The following is a 15,980-nucleotide window of genomic DNA, read 5'->3' as shown; positions in this document are numbered from 1 at the left end:
ACTTAGTCCATTATGTCAGTCACCAAGGGAATCAAGGAGCTTGAAAAGAAATTTATGAAGAAGCATGATAAAGGCAAAAGGTCATTAAAGAACAATGACGACTCTTTGCAAATCCATAAGAAAGGGTATCAAAGGGCAATAATTGTCAATTTTGTGAAATTAAGACATTTCCAAAAGGATTGCCTAAAGTGTAAGTCTTGGTTCGAAAAGAATGGTGAGCTTAATGCTCATGTATATTTTGAATCAAACTTAACTGTAGTTTCCCATGATACATGATGGATTAATTCTGGATGTATGACTCATGTTTCTAACATTATGCAGAGATTCCTTACAATCCAAACCATAAGCCAAAATGAGAAGTTCATTTTCATGGGGAATGAAGTGAAAGTTCCAGTGGAAATAGTTGAGACTTATTGTTTAAAACGCAACATTGGACATCGTTTAGATTTACTGGAAACTCCTTATGTACCTAGTTTATCTAGGAATTTAGTTTCATTATCTAAACTTGATATTACTGCATACTCTTTTAATTTTGGTAATGGATGTTTCAATTTATATAAGCATAATCATCTCATTGGTACTGGTATTCTTGTGATGGTTTATATAAATTGAAGATAGACAATTTGTATGTTGAAACTGTTTTAACTCTGCATCATAATGTTGGCACTAAACATAGTTTAGTGAATGAACGATTTGCTTTCTTGTGGCATAAACGTTTAGGTCACATTTCTAGAGAAAGGATGGAAAGATTAATAAAGAATGAAATTCTTCCTTATCTAGATTTTACGGATCTAAATATTAGTGTGGGTTGTATTAAGGGAAAACAAGCAAAACATACAAAGAAAGGAGCTACAAGAAGCACTCAGCTTCTTGAAATTATGCATACTGATATTTGTGGACCTTTTGATGTTAGTTCTTTCGGAAAAGAATGATACTTTATCACCATTATTGATGATTGTTCACGTTACGATTATGTCTACTTATTGCCTGAGATTTCTTAGGCAATAGATGCCTTAGAAATCTGCTAGAATGAAATAAAAAGGCAATTAGACATAAATATGAAAATTATTAGATATGATAGAGGTGATGAGTATTACGAAAGATATGATGAAACTGGGCAACACCCAGGTCCATTTGCTAAGCTTGTTCAGAAACGTGCGTTTGTGTGCAATACACAATTCCTGGTACACCACAACAAAATGGTGTATCAGAAAGGCGTAATAGAACTTTAATGGATATGGTTAGGAGTATGTTAATCAATTCAACCTTGCTCGTATCTTTGTGGATGTATGCTTTGAAAACTGCCATGTATTTGTTAAATAGGGTTCCTAGTAAGGCAGTTCCAAAGACACCTTTTGAACTGTGGACAAATAGGATACCTAGTATAAGGCACCTGTATGTTTATGGTTGCCCGGCAGAAATAAGGATTTATAATCCGCAGGAAAGAAAATTGGATGCAAGAACAATCAGTGAAAATTTCATTGGTTATCCAGAAAAGTCAAAGGGGTATATGTTTTATTGTCCTATTCATAGTATGAGAATTGTCGAAACTGGAAATGCAAGGTTAATTGAAAACGGTGAAATCAGTGGGAGTACAGTTCTACGAGAAGTGAAAATTAAAGAAGTTAGAGTGCAAGTCATTTTAGCTTGGGCCTCTAGCAGTAAGGTGATTGCTCTTTTTAATTGTTGTTACAAAATTAATGAAGAGGAGCAACACAATAATGAACCCATGATGCATAATGAACCTATTATGGAAGAGCCACAAGAAGTAGCATTAAGGAGGTCTCAAAGAGAAAGAAGACCAGCTATTTCGAATGACTATGTGGTATACTTACATGAAATAGAAACAAACTTAAGCATTAATGATAATGATCCAGTTTCGTTTTCACAAGCTATAAGTTGTGATAATTCTGAGAAGTGGTTAAATGCCATGAAAGAAGAGATAAATTCCATGGAACATAATGGTGTTTAGGACCTTGTAGAATTACCAAAGGGTTGTAAGAGAGTTGGTTGTAAGTGGGTCTTCAAGACTAAACGTGACTCTCATGGCAACCTTGAACGTTACAAGGCTAGACTTGTTGCTAAGGAATTTACTCAGAAATATGACATTGATTATAAAGAGACGTTTTCACCGATCTCACAAAAGGATTCTTTCAGGGTTATCATGGCATTAGTAGCCCATTACGACTTGGAGCTACATCAGATGGATGTGAAAACTGCCTTTCTGAATGGAGATTTAGAGGAGAATGTTTGTATGGACCAACCAATGGGGTTCTCAGTTGAGGAAAAGGAACACATAGTGTGCAAACTAAAGAAATCAATATACAGTCTTAAAGTAAGCTTCCCGCCAATGGTATTTGAGGTTTAATTATACCATTATTTCCTTTAGATTTAAGGAAAATACTGTTTATCAGTGTATGTATCTGAAGGTCAGTGGAAGTAAGGTTATTTTCTAATTCTGTATATTGATGATATCTTGCTTGCAGCAAACGATCTTGGTCTTCTTCATGAGACTAAGAAATTTCTCTCTAGAAACTTTGAAGTGAAAGATATGGGTGAGGTAAGTTATGTGATAGGGATAGAAATATTCCATAATAGATCACAAGGATTGTTAGGCTTATCTCAAAAAGTATATATATCGATAAAGTGTTAGAGAGATTCAAGATGGAAATGTGCTTAACATCGCCTATTCTAATTTAGAAATGAGACAGAGTTTGTCTCACACAATGTCCTAGAAATGATATGGAACAAAAACAAATGAAAGTAATTTTGTATGCATCAGTTGTTGTTGCATCTGAGAGCTGAATTTGTAGTATGTTTTGAGGCTACAATTCAGGCTAATTGGCTATGGAACTTTATTTCAGGGCTTGGAATTGTCGACAGTATTGCTAGGCCGATGAAAATGTATTGTGATAACTTTGCAGCAATATTTTTTGTAAGAACGAGAAGTACTCTAAGGGTGCTAAGCATATGAAATTGAGGTACTTTGTCATGAAGGAAGAAGTTCAGAAACAAAGAGTGTCAATAGAACATATTAGCACAAACCTTATGATAGTTGACCCTTTGAATAAGGGATTACCGCCCAAGACATTATAGAACATGTTGAAAGTATGGGCATTATTGTTATTGATGATCATTAAGTGTAATTTATCTTATGCATTTTAGTGACACTCTGAGCTCAATTATGATATGTTTATGATTACATGTTCTCTATGTTTGCATGCATGTTTGTGTTAGAGTAATGTTAACAGGTTTTGTCTTGAAAGAAGACATTATGTTGGACCAATTATGTACTCCTAACTTATGGTCATATTAAGGAGAAGGCTAATTTGTAGTACATGGAAGGGACTATGTCGATTAGATGATGTACAACCGCCATGACTCGAATTGATTCCTATTCTTAATCATGAAATTATGATGTACCCAGTGTATAGAACAATTTAGTCAATTTTTAATGTGCATTATGTTAGTTAATCTATTTATTTATTTAGTCCATAATGTTTATTAATGTCACATGAGCCAAGTGGGAGAATGTAAGAATTAATGTCTCATGTGAGAGACATGTGACTTATGTAGGGACTAATAAGTAAATAATTAACGATTAAGAGCTAAATTGTAATTGGGCTTAATAGGAGAAGTTTCTAGGGTTAACTGCTACTTGATGGGAGTAGTGGTTATAAAAGGGGTTTAATACCCACTAACATGAAATAAGGTCTCTTCCTGACCAGAAAGTGTTCTTTTCTCACCCATAGTCATCACGAACGGAGAGAGACATAAAAGAAAGGCCTAAGGAAGTGAAATCTTATTTCTCTCATTTTCAAGGAAATCAAAGTACACCAGAGAGAAGTTCCTATGGATAAAGGTACACATAATTATCTATTATTCTTTATTGATTGTTTGTGAGAATCCCTATTTTTCTTTTGAAATTATACATTCTTGGAGTATCTAGTTTTATGTCACATAATCATAATAATGATTCTGAAAATAAATCATAAAAATGATGTGAGTAAATTTCACTTATATAATTTCTCACTCACATAATCAATAAAAGCATGACCAAACATTTATTTTTAATATTCAAGTTTTTTTATTATATGAAAAGTTTGAACTTAAAAAGAATCTAAAAATAATATAAATATGAATATACAATACTATAGAAATATTAAAATTTGTTTGCTTATTTTATTTATTGTTGATATAATGTTAATATGTAGTAATTTTTAATGCATTTATTATTAAAATTAAAATTTATTTTAAATTTGTTGAAATAGTGTATTTAGTAATTAAATAGATGTTAAGATAATTTTTTTATGATTTTAAAGATATTAATTTTAATTATGTGATATTATTGGAGTTGTGAATTAATTTACTTCATCGTATAAAAAATTGAATACTCTCATTTAGTATTATTAACATTTTATATCATTATTATTATCATTATTGTTGTTGTTTAGAGAACAAGATCAAGCAATGTAACACCTTAAAGAATGTTGCCTCTTACCTTATACTACTAATTTTGTAAACTAAGAATATAAGAGTATCAAAGTTATCCATGCGAAAACTAAGACTTAAACATGTGATACAATTCTACTTTCCAAGGGTATTGGATATAAGACTCCAAGAAGATTGGACTAGAGATGCAGGAGAAGGCTTCAGGGTTCTCATGAGCCTGAGGGTAGATTTTAGATTCACTACTAGACAAACATTTATCTACATCGGTTAAAAGACACTTTCTACAATGGTTATTAACCGTCGTCATAACCGTCTTAGAAAAAAGTTACCATTTTAAAACGGTTCTTAGTTAAAAATCGTCTTAGAAAGATATCTTTCAAAAACATTTTTTAATTAAAAACCCGTCTTAGAAGTGTAGACTTTCTAAGACAGTTTTTTAGATAATCGTCTTAGAATATATTTTTTTTAAAAAAATAAAATATATTTGAAGATTCCAAAAGAAATCATCTTAAAATGTCTACATTCTAGGATCGATGGTACATTCTAAGATGGTTTTTCAAAGAATCCTCTTAGAATGCATTTTTTTTTTAAAAAAAAAATTAAAATATATTTGAGGATTCTAAGATGATTTTTTTAAATTTTAAGACGAAACTAAAATATATTTTATTTTTTAAAAACAAAATACATTCTAAAATAATTTTTTAGAGAACCATCTAAGAATGTATTTTTTTTAAAGAATTTAAAATATTTTGAGGTTATAAAATTTTTTTAACGATGAATAGAGTTGGCAGTCCAGTATTGTTCATATGAAACAATAAAACAAAAAATTAAAAAAAAAAAGCTTAGAATATATACCCCCCGAAACTAGAAGCCTTACCCTTGCTTCCAATAGAACTCCAAGACGATAGACCTTTTCAAATTCAGCCTTACTAATATCACAAATTTGCAGCTATGCATTGTGAATCCATTAAAAAGAAAGAAATAAAAGATCGAGGTCCACTAATTCACTAATTGATTTCACTAAAAGAAAAGACCAAGCTCATTAACTATTTTGTTTCTCAATTCCAGAGAAACACGAGAAGTTAAACAAAAGAGAGCGAAATGCCTTAGGCAAATTCTATTTTTGTTTTGTTGATAAACATATATTTTTAGGTAATTATAATTTTTAACCTTTTAATTAAATATGATTTTTTTTACAAAAAATATAGTGCAAATAAGATAATAATTAAGAAAATATTGTAATATTAAAAAATCAACAATATATTAAAAATAATATTATTACTTTTAAATAAATTTTCATTATCCTTTTGTTTCATCATCCCAAAATGATAAAAAAAAACTAAAGACTAATTCTAAAGAACATGATAAAGGCAAGTGAAACATAATCAGTGATTGAAATATTACAATATTACTTCTGCAATAGAGCAAGATATGAAAAAGAACAAATATGTTAACTTCTAGTTCTAACAGTATCACTTCTGTAATGGAGCTAGATAAGTCATGTGAGGAGCCAAATAAATTTCACCAATACCACTACCAGTAATGATTAAACACTAAGCAAACTATAGCAAGTCCATAGTATGAAACTATACTAAAAAAGCTTAAATGATTTGAAAAATTTTATGATCAAACTAATTAAATGAAATGATTAGAATTTGGAATAAGCCTTTCAAAACTGAACATGAATGGATTTTACCAGGTAGTGCACCCCAACTCACTCTATGTTGAAAATGTTTTTCTACTCCTTATTCATACTGATGATATTGAGACTAATGTTGATGCATTAAAATTCAAAGTTTAAAGAGTTTCTTATCTTCCAAGATTTTACTACCAAGAAAGGCATATATATTTAAGCAATTACAATTTGAATTTATAAAGCATTAGGCAATAAATGAATATTTGGTTGCTAAATGTCTTCTATCACTACTACAAAAGCAGCTTTCTACGTCAGGAATTCTACGACGGTTGCAAAGAACCGTCGTAGAAGGTGAACCGGTGACATGTTCGTAATTAAGGACATGAGAACGACGACGTTTGCCGCTACCCGTCGTAGACATGCAGCTGTTGTGGCAATTCGTATTTAGGCGGGTAAGTTACAAAGACGGTTTTTTGGGAAAAACCGTCTTTGTATCGTTAATGGTAGCACGTGGCAAGCACCTGAGTGGGCCGACGAGTATACAAAGACGGTGCTCTGGTGAGACCGTTTTTGTTTTTTAAGTACTTTCACGTGGCAGCCACGTGATTTGAGGATTTAAAATCCAAAGACGGTCTTATCCATATACCCGTCTTTGGATTGTTGGTGGTTTCACGTGTAGGCCACGTGATTGGAGGCATTAAAATACAAAGACGGTCTTCACAAACACCCGTCTTTGGATTGTTAGTGGTTTCACGTGTAGGCCATGTGATTGGAGGCGTTAAAATACAAAGACGGTCTTTGGTCAACACCCGTCTTTGTATGGTTACAGTATAAACATGTCATCATCTTCGTCATTTAGATACAAAGACGGTCTTGCCCCAACACCCATCTTCGTATTGTTGGTGGTTACACGTGGATGACACGTGATTTAATGCGTTAACATACAAAGATGGGTTTATTCGAAGAGCCGTCGTTGTATGTTTTGTATAGACACGTGGTGGGCCCCTGATTTTCGTTGTTGTTGTCATTCAAAGACGGTCTTTGCTAGGACCCGTCGTTGTATCCGAAATTGTATCACGTTTACGGCACGTGCTTGTTACCTTCTCTTACTTTGGTGCGCCGTATCACTTCTTTGCTCGAATTTTCGACTACTTACTCTTACTTTGGCGCCCTAGCTACACAGAGCATCTTCTCCGACAAAGACCATCGTCTCCGACAAACACCATCTCATGTCCGTTGTGTCTTGTTCCGTTTGCAGCCGCCGTTGACAAAGGTAAGGCTGCATTTAGGTCTTCTTTGTGTATCCCTTCATTTGCATGTCTTATATTCCTTCATTCATTTGACGATTCTGCTTCGTTGTCGTCTCAGGCTGTTAGTTGTTGTTGGTGGTCTTCATCGTGGTCTACATTGTAGTGTTTAAGGAAGATAAGGTGGTTCCATAAGGTAAGATACATTGTGTGTTTTGTGAGAGAAACTATGATTTTTTTTTTAGCTTCTTATGTAATCTACAACTATTAAATGTATTTTTTTTTTTGCGTTTCAGTGGGGTTTATGTGGGGCTCGTTGATGAAGCTGACTTGCAGGCAGTGAGTGAACGACCTTCGGGAACAGCCTGCTACCATCCTTCATCAGTGGTGTCATCCTGTGCCACATTATCAGTTTCATTGAGCATCGTTTGGTCTAAGTTAGTACACTGAACTTGATGATACCCCCGATGTTTAATTTGAGCTTCAGATTTATTGTCTTTATCCTTAGTTGTCTCTGTAATTGAATAAGCTGGAGAATAAATTATATATAAGTATCTTGTTTGTAAAAGTTTTATTTGATTTACATAAGTAAATTGATTTATTTTAAAATTGGCCTTAAGATGAAAGATTTTGGTAGTTTCAATAGTTTGTATGAAATGTTATGAGTACTGATGGAAAGAGTTGAATCTCCCTCTCAACCCCTTTTCAACTCAGCCCCTAACTAACTCTCTAATTATTCAACTAACTATGGGGGTTACATATTAATACTGTACCCTCTAAAGGTTCACCTTGTCACCAAGGCGAATAACAGTGGTTGCTGCAAACAAGGTTTCATCGGGATTCCTTTCTCGCAACCACTATGAGGCCTAGGCTGTGTGGCCCGGTTTATTTATGATGGATGTATCCGGTTGAAAGGTTCATGAAGGTGCTGAAAGGATACACAAAGAACCAATATCGTCCAGAAGCAAGCATAGTTGAAAGATATGTTGCTGAAGAAGCAATAGAGTTTTCATCAAATTATATAAGTAACGCACAACCAGTCAGGGTTCCTCAAAATCGGCATCAACCCACAAGTCAAGGTAGGGGAACTCGAGGATTTGATGTTGTCACCATGAATTTGCAAAGGCTGTCCCAAGCTCATCTATATGTGTTAAAAAAAACAGCAGAGGTGATGCCGTACATACATTCTCAGAAAAACCAATTGTCAGCTAAAAACCCAAGAATGAACAAGATGAGGTTGTTGCAGGAACATAATAGAACTTTTGTCAACTGGTTCAGGCAGTGTATTTTTGCCGATGCCACAGCTCCCGAAACCCTCCGACTGTTAGCCCTTGGCCCAAATTTGAATGTGCCTACTTGGCAGGGATATGATATCAATGGCTATGCTTTCTACACAAAGTCACAGGATGCAAGAAGTACCATGCAGAACAGCGGGGTTAGTGTTGAGGGTGAGGCAACTCACTTTAGTAGTGTTTCTGATAACAATCCCATTAACGCGTCAATGCCGTACTATGGAGTCATTGAAGATATATGGGAGCTGGATTACGGTCAATTTAGAGTTCCTGTGTTTAGTTGTCGATGGGTTCATGCGAATACAGGGGTACGCAAAGACAAAATGGGCTTTACTTTAGTTGACCTCAAAAAGGGTGGTTACAATGATGACCCATTTATAATGGCAGTGCAGCCCAGACAAGTTTTTTATGTCGAAGATCCGTTGGACCCTACTTGGTCCGTGGTTATACAAGGCAGAAAATTTGATATGACCGACTATAGTCATTACGCAGCATTTGATGTGACTGATATGCCACCTGTCAATGACCAAATACCTGTGATGGAGGCCACCGACGAAGATGATGTTGAACATGCAACTAGACATGACCATCACGAAGGGCTGTGGGAAAATAACGACACCTAACTGCCTATCATTTATGTGGTAATGTCAACCTGCATAACTGCCTAATTTACTGAGAGTAGAATAGTGTGATCAGTTACCAATAATGGCAATCAAAATTTTTGTGTCAATAGCTGCTTTCCTTAATTTTCTGTTGATAGTTGTAATGTCAACATTATGTTTGTTTTTAAAATTTCGTTTTTAATAGTGTGTGTTGTACTCTGAAATTTCACAGATGACATTCCATGTTCCTAATTTATGGGTTTTTCTGGAACAGGAGCATTACAACAAGTGAGGAATCATCACCAGGAAACAACTCTCATTGTAAGTATGCATGCTTAACATACCTTAGTTGTGTTTGCATCTCCTTAGGAATACTATTTTGTTATGACTAATGACCATGCTTTTGTGTTTGCATTCTGTGAATTTAACAATTATTTGGTCTGTTGATAATTTGTTTGAGTATAAATGCAAAATATAAGAGCTATTTGCAAAATAACTTCATGTCACCAGCTTATAGACGTGTTTATCAAGTTACTATTTTAGTTATTTGATTATCATATAAACATGTCTAGAAAATGAATTTGGTAAATGAACTTATCTAGTAAGTAGGACGAATTTGCACTATACTAACTGGTAGTTGTAGCTGAAGCCTCTGTTCTAAGACATAATTCACAGTTAACTAGAAAAAAATGTAAGGAACACTACCACTTGCAAAAATTGATATTACAAAGAGGAAAGCGAAAGATTACAAAATTGATATTACAAAGAGGAAAGCGAAAGATTACAAAATTGATATTACTAAAATACTGCTCAGTGTCTTCCTCTTGTACAGACACACTTTTAGTTCCTTTTACCACAAGTTCCTCTAAGATACTGCTCTCTTCCAAAGGAACCACCTGGATACCCTTCAACTTGCAAGAGCTGACACTATTTACAGATTTTGAATTTGGATAGTTGTTGTGCCCATTACTGAACAATTTCTCCATACAAACCATTTCATATGTTTGCCCAAAAGCAATCATACAAATCCTTTCTGCTCATTCACACACCCATGGTATTAAATATCATGTATTACACCAACTAGGATTTGGTAACTCCTACAGTCCTACTCTGAAACATAATTAAATTGTATAGTATGTTCATAATCCAGCTTTCCTGATATCACCACTATAACAGACACTAGTTCTGCACTAACACTAGATAATTTAAAATCATATACGTGCTCAGCTTTGGGAGCAACCACCTGAGAGCTCTGAACAATTCTACATGCATGGTCTACACCAGATATATGAGTTGGAGTCATTATTGAGTCAATACTAGAAAGACTACATGCTCTGACCATTTTATATTACATTACACCAGATATATGAGTTGGAGTCATTTCCTTTGGTCCTTTACCATCCTAATTCAATATCTAAACAGAAACATCAGAAAATTATATTACATTACAGCCACAGGCCACTTAATCAATAAAGCAGAACCAGGCCCAAACGCCAACAAAGCCCATCAGTCCTCAAAATATCTATACAAAGTACTAGTATGAGCTTATTTAAAAAAAGGGAAAATCTATATACACTCCCCTTCATTACTGATTCACTCCCTTTTATGACTTCCCCCCAAAATATCCTTCATTTGCACTTCCCTTTTTCTCGTCATTTGTCTGAACAATTTCCTTAATCCCAATTTCTACCAAATCCCAATTTCTGAACTTCTTCCACATTGCTTTGACCTAGTTGGATTCATTGGCTATCGCCTCCCATCTCACCTTTTGTATATGGAGCAACAACAACAAAAATCACAATATGCCCAAATGACAGATTAGGAAAGAAATCATACACTTAGACTATTGATCCTTGAAGGCCCCATATTCATCTATTGCCACATGGCTCATATGAAATTCAACACAAGTCTCTGCCCTCTATTTAGTTATTTCCAGTCCTACTGGAATTCTCAATATTAAATATTAGGGAAAATATTATGGGATTATCATCAAGAATGACTGCTAAAGTTATTGAAGCCCTTACAATATTTTTCATGAAAAGGCAAGGCAGAACTATATGCTTGTAAAACTGTTATTCAAAACAATGGCTTATAAACTTACTATGGATGCCAGTGAACGTCTATCAACATTTTTTGACATTGTGCCTTCTGATCGGATGATGGCCTTTTTTCCTGATATGATCTCAAAAAAGGACAACACCAAATACGTAGACATCACTTTTAGTGGTAGCAAGACCATCACTCAAATATATGCAAAATATAAGAAATAAAAAAATTCGACATATTATTTTATGCAGGACGAATAATTTTTCAATTAAAATGTTATTGAACGATACTTACTCCGGAGCAAGATACCCATATGTACCAACAACTTTGGTAGTTAAAATTTCTCCCTTATTTGCTTTCCCAACAACTTTCGCTAACCCAAAATCTGAAATCTGGAGAAGCAGAAAGATATCAAAGACAAACAAAATCAACAAATGTGAAACACTTCAAAAGGATGTGAAATCTAGTGTATAAATTGTTTATTACTTTTGCTCTAAAGGAAGCATCAAGTAAAATGTAACTTGTCTTCATATCAGGGTGAACATAATGAGTTTTTGTGTGCTCATGTATGTATTGAAGGCCCCTAGCAGCATCAATTGCAATCTGGTTGTGTTGGGCATATGGGAGGTGGTGGTGTTTCCAAGAAGGAAACCAATCGGCGGATTGGGTCATTGGGATTGTATGAGAGATTTGGTTGTGTTGGGCATATGGGACTCCATGTGCTCAGACCCACTCGGATCCCTCTGTTCTTGTCACATTCACACACTACACCTTTTTTATTTAATGCCACACAATTTTTTCCAATCCTTCATAATTTTTCCTTTTTTGTTCTAGAGGGTAATAGGTAATGGACTAATGGGTCCGTACCACCATTTCTTGTACGAAACTGAATCAAATTGTTACATAGGGGCCTTGCTTGGCATATATCATTCATTGATGAGAGCTATTATAATTCAATACTATCCTAATTTAATCCTACCTGAGTTTTGTTTATGTTCACAATTTTTTACGGATCTTCTTTCCGTTATCTCTATTCCTCCTTTGGACTTATTAAGATCTCCTTAGGGTGCAAACAAATGAAGCTCTCACATGGTAGGCCTCTAGGGATACCTAATAACATGTTTCCATTATTTCCCTCCAAGTAGTAGTACATCACGAGGACATAGATAAAACATAAAAGAATACATATAATAAATGTTTAACATGTTAATCATGAATATTAACTTAACATTTAACTTTTTTCTTATCACTTGTATTTTTCATTTAACTTCGAAATGCAATCAGATACTAAACATAAATACTTAAACCTTGGTTTGTCACATTATAAGGCACACACTAAACAATTTCCTAAACTAAACACTTGTGAAAACTTGTAGTGATGCCCAACCCAATTCCTAAAAAGGTGGGAGATTCTACTTGCAACTCTGTTATTTTCTTTCCACTCCCTTCTAAGTTTTTATATTTATTTTCATAAAAGTACTTTTATATTTAAAATTAACCACTGGTGGTGTTACAAATTACGAAAGGCCAAAGGCCACTTAATCAATAGAAAAAACCATTTTATAAAATAATGTAACATTAAAATATAAAATAATAAGAAAAGGTATATATAGAAAACATATAATAATGTAACATTATTTATTCTACCAGGAGAGCATAAATGCAGCATCCCTCCATTCTTACTAATGGACCTAGCCCTTAATTTCTTCAGTCTCCACCACCAACCCACATTTTCTATATTTTTACCAACTGTCAGACATGTCCATGTCATGTGTATTGCAGATAAGAGTTCATACAACTATGTTATCAATTACCAAAAGTTCCTATCAGCTCCTAAAGAGAAAATGGTTTAGTTAAATAGTTTATATAAAAGAACCATTCAGGATCCTTCACTTAGAACCAAAAAAACCATAATATGAGACTATTAATCCATAGTCAATTTTATTAGTCTGAATCCATTCAACAGCAAAGACATGCATGTGGCCTCTTTGTGCTGTGGCACCTATGTGATCTGTCTAATTAGCAATATTTCATTTTTGAGATGACTGTTACTTCAAACTCAATATTAGTAATGCAGATACCTGGTATCCCTGTTGTGTGTTGGAACATTTTTTCTTGCCCAAATGGAACTTGTGTAATACTCTATCAAAAAGAATGTCAATTACACTGCTATTTTCCCCCCGTGCCACTGCAAGGGGGTAACCATATCTGGGGAATTTATAGTGTGGAAGTTTGTTAATTGGTAGTTCCTAACCTAAGGTTGAAAAGGTTGGGTCTTGAAAACAAATACTGATTGAATCTATAGGAATAGTGGGATGTGTTTCTCTTGTAAGTAGCAATCTGTTTGGAGTAAAATGTGCTTTGGACCAATTTCACCTTATACGATGGGAGTTAGAAAGCCAATAATAAATACAATCAGAGAATGGTATTAGACTTTAGTGTGTCTGTACTGGAATCTAAATTTTTTTTCAGTCACCTTAAGTTTCATAGAAAGTGGGAAATGAGCCAGGTTGCATTAATGGAAAAACAGACTTACCCTTAAGAGTTCAATCTCTATTTTAGTTTTCAAAATATTATATATATATATATATATATATATATATATATATATATATATATATATATATATATATATATATATATTTCAGATTGGGCTTAGTATGTGGCCTCCTAGCTTTAGTCTGTGAATTCCATTAAATCATTTATATGTGGCAACCCTTTTTTTTTTGGTGCCTTCCATCAATCCATCTAATTAGGCCGAGCTGGAGAACAGATTAAGATCCACATTATAGTACTACTGTATTATCTCTTAATAAAAAAAGTTATTGCATTAACTAATTTTCTTTTTTTGCATAACTAGGGATGCACATAATTGACTATTAGTAAAATATGAAAGATGCATAAACTTTAATGCACACACTCTCTCTGCAATGTAACCTACATAACCAAAGGTGGACAAAGACAAGAATATAAATGGAGGAGGAATTCATGATCATGCAACGCAAATATAGAAAACGAGTGTTTTTTTAGAGCTGAAACAAGTGTACTTCTTGCTTCTGCATATAAATCATCAAACTTCTATTATTTATACTGCTGCCCTGCCTGTTTTTTTAATTGAGAAGGTTGTTGTGTCATGTATTTTTAATTGTATTCGAACCTGAATATTATTTTTTTATCATATAAAAATTAATTAGTTATATAAAAAAAGTGTGAAAAGAATATTCACTTTTTTTTTGTTAATTGCGTCCTTTTTTCTAATTTCATATTCATTATATTTTGTTAATGCTTGCTGATTTGTTGGATTAAATTGCCTGGCGTATCTTTAGTTTTGCTAGGAGCATATCCATAGTTTGCAAGGTAAGAATTGTACTTCTCTATCAATTCAGGTCCAGGGTTAGGTGTCCTTGAGTATATCTGTGATATTGATCACAGGGGAATCAAGACTATAAGCAAAAACAAATCATACACTTCCATGCTAGTTAATAGCTATTAATTATAAATCTTATGATGCAGCATTGTTTCTTTTATTTATCTTAACATTTGAATGAAGTTCAATAGCTGCAGAGTTAGAATGCTTGCTTAGCACATGATCAAGATTCAGGAGTATTTAAGCTACATTTTATAGTTTGTTAAATACCTGAATAAAACTTTGATCCTTAGCTCCTGAAACAAGAGAAAAATTGTCATAATCTGTAGCAATCACATCATCAGGTTCCTTGGGAATGAATGGCAGTGTAGGAAAGCGGAGATAGCATTTTTCTTTGATCATTTCCTGCTTCTCTAGCTGTGTCTCAGTTTTCCCCAAATCTTTCTTGGATAGATGCTGCTTCCCTATCAAAGAATAAAACAAAGAGAAAATAACCAAATGTTGTTCCATAGTCATGGAAATCAAGCTGGGATTCTAGTCATGCCAGTAGAGGAGCATGACCAAACACCTTTTAATTATGTAAAGCCTTGCCCTTTGCTCCCTAAGGGCTCCTCCAAGCCCTCTGCTTGAAAGCCTTCTCTTTGAGCCTCCCATGCTAGGACTACCCATTTTCATTTTTCAAGAGTTAGTAATTTTTTTGGTTTTCTTATCTTTTTTTCTTTAAGCTTTGTTGGGCTTATAGCTTGAAGCTTTGAATTGAAGTTGTGTTGTGTTGTGAGTGAGTTTGTTTAGTGAGGGGTGAGGGGGTTCTTATAGAAGTTGAAGAGTTGTGGTCCTATCTCACATTGGTCGAGTAAAGAGACACCGATGGGGTATGAAAGGTTGTGCAGTGCCTCCAAACCCACTAGACAAACAGCAATTGGGCCCCACCCCTCACCATTTGGGAATCCTTACCCTAATAACCAGGAATTGGTAAAAAAAAAAAAAAAAAAGCCACAAGCAATTCAGATAGGCCTCTCTTTCTTGCATTGCTATGTCACACTCTATAGTCCTATGTGTAGGCACCACCCACCAACATAATGGGGTCTCCCACTTCCAAAACTATGTGGTAGCATTTTATCTTAGTTTATTAAGCTGCCCTTAATCTGTGCATGATGGAGGAGTTTATGGTTGCCCATCAGGACAAAACTCAAAAAGCCTTCTTATTTTTTTTCTTCTATCTTATATCTTTCGTTGGATCCACATTATCAAGGAAGTGACTGATGGATGGTGGGTTGGGTAAGGGTTTGCTGAATCCCACATAAAGAGTTCATAACAACAACCATTAGAAAGGGCTTT

General features: G+C 34.2%; 1 protein-coding gene and 1 long non-coding RNA gene across 2 annotated transcripts; both read right to left on the bottom strand.

The window, feature by feature from the left end:
• Positions 1-11,568: 11,568 nt before the first annotated feature.
• On the bottom strand, positions 11,569-12,726 carry LOC112999310 (uncharacterized). Its single transcript, XR_003264446.2, has 2 exons — positions 11,762-12,726; positions 11,569-11,667 (listed from the first exon to the last, which is right to left on the bottom strand). It is a non-coding gene; the product is annotated as an uncharacterized lncRNA (long non-coding RNA).
• Positions 12,727-15,176: 2,450 nt separating this feature from the next.
• Positions 15,177-15,699, bottom strand: LOC100781224 (uncharacterized). The gene has a single exon (XM_003544655.5). It carries the CDS (start codon positions 15,315-15,317, stop codon positions 15,177-15,179), a length of 141 nt encoding a protein of 46 aa, XP_003544703.2. The 5' UTR covers positions 15,318-15,699.
• Between the last annotated feature and the right edge of the window lie 281 nt (positions 15,700-15,980).

This window comes from Glycine max, chromosome 14 (genome assembly GCF_000004515.6).
Source record: "Glycine max cultivar Williams 82 chromosome 14, Glycine_max_v4.0, whole genome shotgun sequence".
NCBI lineage: Eukaryota > Viridiplantae > Streptophyta > Magnoliopsida > Fabales > Fabaceae > Glycine > Glycine max.
This window is presented reverse-complemented; position numbering and strand designations above follow the sequence as displayed.

Excerpts from the sequence above, each read along its gene's own strand:
- LOC100781224 (XM_003544655.5), bottom strand. The coding sequence starts at position 15,317 with ATGAAAATGGGTAGTCCTAGCATGGGAGGCTCAAAGAGAAGGCTTTCA.